This window comes from Geospiza fortis, unplaced genomic scaffold, assembly GCF_000277835.1.
Source record: "Geospiza fortis unplaced genomic scaffold, GeoFor_1.0 scaffold1, whole genome shotgun sequence".
Lineage (NCBI taxonomy): Eukaryota > Metazoa > Chordata > Aves > Passeriformes > Thraupidae > Geospiza > Geospiza fortis.
The window spans coordinates 1,007,652-1,012,993 of NW_005054320.1; the positions used below are offsets into that span (position 1 = coordinate 1,007,652).

General features: G+C 39.9%; 1 protein-coding gene across 1 annotated transcript in view; it reads left to right on the forward strand.

Moving 5' to 3' along the window:
- Positions 1-5,342, forward strand: part of CUNH3orf52 (chromosome unknown C3orf52 homolog) — a 10,242-nt gene that overhangs the window by 1,838 nt on the left and 3,062 nt on the right. Inside the window, exons 3-5 of the mRNA XM_005420521.3 lie at positions 3,141-3,264; positions 3,818-3,951; positions 4,755-4,825. Of these exons, the coding sequence (XP_005420578.3) occupies positions 3,141-3,264; positions 3,818-3,951; positions 4,755-4,825 (329 nt within the window). The remainder of the gene's footprint in view (positions 1-3,140; positions 3,265-3,817; positions 3,952-4,754; positions 4,826-5,342) is intronic.

Here is a 5,342-nt window from a genome sequence, read left to right on the forward strand (position 1 = left end):
GGGAAAGAGGCTAAAAAATGTTAAATGTAATTCTTTTTCCTTGTCAATGAAGTGTTCTGAGAGTGGGATTTTAAGCATTAATTTAGGAAGCGAAACTGTGGTTCTCTGAGTTTTGCTTTCTCTTCTAATGTGCTATCAGTGGGATTGGGCTCAAAACCAGAAAAAAGTTGAAATAAGTTTTAAAACCAGGCTTTCTTTCAGTAGAAGTTAACCAGGAAACAGTGCTGCCAAACAAAAATAAGATGTCCTCGAACAGAGTATGCTGGATTCTCTTTATCTCTGAGTAATTTTCAGTTGCTAACCATTATGAATTTGAATTAACAGAATGCTCAAACCCTCAGTTAAGATCAGCACGTGAATCCTAAGGGACGTAGCTCCTAGTCTCTATTTTAAAGCTACAGAACAGACTAATTCTGGCAGAGGAATAACATATTCACACGTGACTGCTGTACAGTGAATTACATTACATACTGCAGGAGTATTTGTGGTGGTGCGAAGATGTTTCCTGCTTTTCTGTGGGCACGGCTGACTGCCGGGAGCTGTCTGCCTGAGGTACCGCCTGTCCCTTACCGCCCTCGTGACTTCGCTGCTGCCTTGGGGGAGCCCCGCTGCTCACCTCTGGGGCTCATTTATTCCGCTGACTAGGCAAAAACCCCCCTTTGTTCTCTTGTGTCAGGGGTCAAGTTACTTCTCCCGTTCTCTGGAAAGCTGAATCAGCTCACTGCAGGGCCAGACACATTCCAGGAGGTGCAAAGCGGAGCAGCAGAGGGGGGAAGAGAGTCAGGGATCAGCGAGGTCTGCTGGACTATCTCGAGAAACCTTACCCTTGGGCTTATCCTTCTCCTTTCCAAAGCTGAGTTTTCATTTGAGCTCTCTTTATGCTGATTATAGCAAGTGGCTTCCCGTCCTATACAGATTACTGGAAGTTACAATGCTCTGCTTTCTGCTGAGCTGGCAGGTTAATCAGAGCTGTCCTGCCCACCAGGGAGAGAATTTCTCGGCTGTTGTTGCTTCCCCCTGGCCTATTGGCAAAGTTCAGAAGGCGTTGGACTAGTTGTGGAACTGAATGTTTTCTTGGGATCAAGCCAGTTTGCTATGTATGGTTAAGAGTTGTGTTTTGTGATAGCCTAAACATGCGGTGATGTGGTATTAACATGCCCTCTGAACAGAGAGAGACATAATTCTCTCTCTCAGGTTTTCTCTTGGAGAAGCACAGAGGGAAAACAATTTTTAGATCTGCTTGCTGCTCCTGGTGTTTTGCACATGTGGAATGTGTTGGGAAGGTTGTTTACTTGAAGGAATTTGGTAACTGGATTCTGGTGGAGATTGTTTATGTTAATTAGCTTATCCGGTCCAAGCTGTGTGGACTGTCAGTCTGCAGACAGTCACGAGTTGTTAGTTAGTGGTAAGTATTCTTTAGTATTCTTTGTAGTATAGTTATAATAATATAATATAATATAATATAATATATAATTTTAAGAAAGTAAGTATTCAGCATTCCAAAGTTTTGGAGTCAGACGCAAATAATTTCCCTTTGTCGGGGCTCCTGATTTTACTATATGATGTCTCAATCAAAACTTGGGCTTGACAGCTGCCTGTCTCAACTGATGGGGCTATGGCTGATTTCATAGTTGCACTCTAGGCAGTAGCTATTGGCTTTTAAAATTTTTTTTAAATACAAAACTATATGCTAGTGTTAAGTATTAAACTGAAATTCATACTTCTATAAAATATATATATATTTCTATAAAATATTTTAAAAATCGAATAACAAAGTAAATGAGATGACAGCTGAAAGTGTGCTGTCAACAAAACCATACTCAGTGTTTGCCTTTCATGCTCCAGCAGAGCAAAGTTCTGTGTGCAGAGGTGTCTACAGAGAGCATTTTCCTTTTTCTGCCTCTATTCCTGAAGGAATCTCTCTTGTAAGCGCTTTCTCTGTGTGTCTGTTTTCTCTCCCTGCTCCCCTGCCACCACATAGAAGCTTTTAGACAGCTGCTCCATTCAGTTAAATTCAGTGAAAGCCTCTCTGTTATTCTGTGTTCTTAGAAAGTTCATAAAGTAAAGGAAGAAAACCTGGATTATTGCCTCCAGCAGCAGCTCGTTTCTGTCAATCTGCATGTGTGTCCCAGACAACTTACAGCAAGTGCTTTTCCTTACTTGGTACTGATAACAGAAAGGACATAGAGTTTATTACTACCATTATGGTGGATGGAGAGGGAGGGAGACGAGTAATTAAAAAGACAGCATGGTCTGCTTATGAATTCTGATTCTTCTGGCTGTGGAACAAAACAGATGAAGTTATCTGTTTTGCCATCCCCTAAGCTTTCTCCTTCCCCCCCCCCTCCTTTTTTTTTAATACTTATCCTGTTGGATTAACTCATTAAAAGACTAATTTCTGTCATGGCTTTCAGTCTTATAAAAAATTAAATAACAGGCAAGGTATTGTCCTTTCTCTCCCATATGAATGTACATACCTGCACAATTGCTTTGAGTGAAGTTTTCTTTTGACTTCACAGAGCAGGTGAGATTTGCATTAAACTCTCTGTTAAATACACTCAATAGCCTTCAAGTTTCCAATCTTCTGAAAAAAAATAAGTCAACTATAAAATTCTTAATTATTTTACAGAGGGTTTAAGGCAATAGTATCTATTGAATAGCACTGCCTTTGCATTGGATGCCGGCATCCAGAAGCTATGCAGGTTGGCATCATCAATGCTGCAGAGGTGAATGATTTTGGAAATACCTCCAGAGACACTTTTTTGGTTGGGCGAGATGAAAAACATTAAAAGGAAAGCTTGCGGAATATGTAAATTTAATTCACATAGTTAAAAAAACCAAACATGGAGCCAAGAAATCACCTTTGCAAGACTTTAGCTTTATGGGCCATTCGGGAGTTGGAACTTCTGTGCAAAGGGGAATGATCTCTCTCAAGTGAATGTCCTTTCCCTTCTCTAGGTCTGCATTTTGTCCTGCAGCAGTAGTCAAGGCTGGGAACCCCTGATGTAGGGCATTGCTTACCAGTGAGGTTCTCCCATCTATGTGGGGGTTTTGTTTCTAAGTGTGACAGCCGAGACATTTTTCAATATATTTTCCGGCCTTATTTGATTAATCAGTATGCCCTTCTCTTTTATACCTAGGAGAGAGATGCCTGGAAATCATGCAGGAATGTAGTTTTCTGGAAGTGTAAACTATGGATGATTGTATCTGCAATATTTCTAGTGATCTTCCTGGTCATTCTCATCAGCCTAATTCTTTATTCTAGTAAGTATCTCGCTCTTGGCTACAGTAATACAAACATGCAATATGTACACTCTAGTAGAACACAAATGCAACAATAACATCCTTTAATGTCCTTCAGTAAACTGCTGAAGGAACTGGGATACTGACTGCAGAGGGTGGTATTGTAGTTCGGTAGTTCTTGTGGATGCTTTTATCTTAGCAGGCAGCAAGCAACTTGTATCCTGATCAGGTGACAATTCAAGTTTGTAGCTGAGAAAATATCACAAGCAGAGATTTGGATATGAGGACAGAAATTATGTTTGTATGTTTGTTTGTTGGAACAAGTGCCATGGATGACTTTAGGTCCCATGGGGTCACTGCCTGTCAGACTCCCAGGGCAGATGACTTTTGCCAGTGGAGGTTGGTGGTTGACTGCCAGGTGCTGTCACTTTTTTTAGGGAACGTGCACTTTCTTTCTGTCTTTCCCAGTCAGTCTTTACCTAAGAAATCTATAAGAAAGCCAAGAGGGTTGTTTTTCAATACTTCAGCTATCTGAAACTTTTTTCTCCCCTTTCTATCTCCTTTTAATTATTAGATGTTTACACAGATGAGGATGACTACTGGGATCCTGATGAATTACTAAGCAATGGAAATTTTCACAATTTTTCAGGAACATTGGAGTTAATGTGTGGTCTCCCACACTTCTCCTCCGAGGACATTACTAAGAGGGTAAGTGTTTATGTGATTCTTGGCAAAGATGATTCTGCTTCAGTGTTTTGCCTTTTAAGTTTCTGTTTCTCTGCGTAGCAACTCCGTCATTTGCAAGTCCACAAATAAATTGTGTTGTACTTTTTAAAGTTACAATCTAGAAAAAAAATAATTGTCTGCTTTTAAGCACAATAAAGTATTGACTTTTTTCCCATAAATTTGACCATTTATAAAGACATTGTCTTCACCTTTTTCATAAAATCATTGAATAATTTAGGAGAGGCCTGGGAAAGTCATCTAAGCATAATATGGGCTAAACATCCTGTGTGCTGCATTCTCTTATGAGTACATGATTACAGTCTGGGTTTATAGCTCTGATTTCTGCTGAGCCAGCACAGCTCTGAGTAACAGCTGAAATATGCTCGGCATACATGGCAGTTATCATTTGGACATGGTGGGAAGGCAGTCTCAAGACAGAGACCCTCCACCCACAAAGTAAGAGTTAGAAGAGCCTTTTGGTACTAATTAGATCCGAAACCTAACAGCATTAGTTGCACATAGCAACATGAGCACATGCTTTTAGTTCACCTTGAGTGCCCTCATTGTGTTAAGGTTACATAGCAATCACTCAAATGTACAATTAACTTTTAGTTAAATTTAAATGACTCTCTACCTTTTCCAGGGCAGATATTTGCTGCTATTTGACCTTCAGCACCTGTTTTTATGCTCCTTAAAGTACTTTGTAAGAATGATTTGCTGTGCTTTTTTTTTTCTTTGTGAGGGCAAAAAAGATTGAATAGAAGAAACCTTTTTTTCTCTCTCAGCTAACAGAAGTCTACAGCTCATCTCCAGCTTTAGGACGTTACTTTAGGTCAGCTCAGGTGATTTCTTTCAGGTAAGCAATTTCTGTCCCCAAAGTTATCTGAAAATTACAGGCTTTTGATGAGACATACATGTGCTTATGTAAATATGTACAATATTTAAATCCCTGAAAAATAGGGTTGATTGGGGAAAATTATGTGTATAGGCAGTGAAAACTGGTCAAAGGATCATCTGGTGTAAGTGGTAAATGCTGCTAAAATTACATAACGACAGGAACATATTGTTGCTGTGAAGTATCATCTCTGTTATCTTTGGTTACAATTGCAGCCCTTAATAAACATATTCAAGGATATTTGTTAAAAGAAAAATTAATTGCTGGAAACGCTTAAGATTGATGTAGTTTAAATAATCCTAAATGTTACAGTGTGAAGCAATGTCCTGTCTTAGCTTTCCCACTTCCTCCCAGGTTTAGTAATCCTTCCCCCTTCCCCTCTCCCTGCTTCCTGCTGAGAGCTGTCCATCAGTCTCAGAAGGTCAGCAAGGCCATCGTCTGATAGGTGAAGTTCAAAAGATGCCTCTCAGCCCTGGGG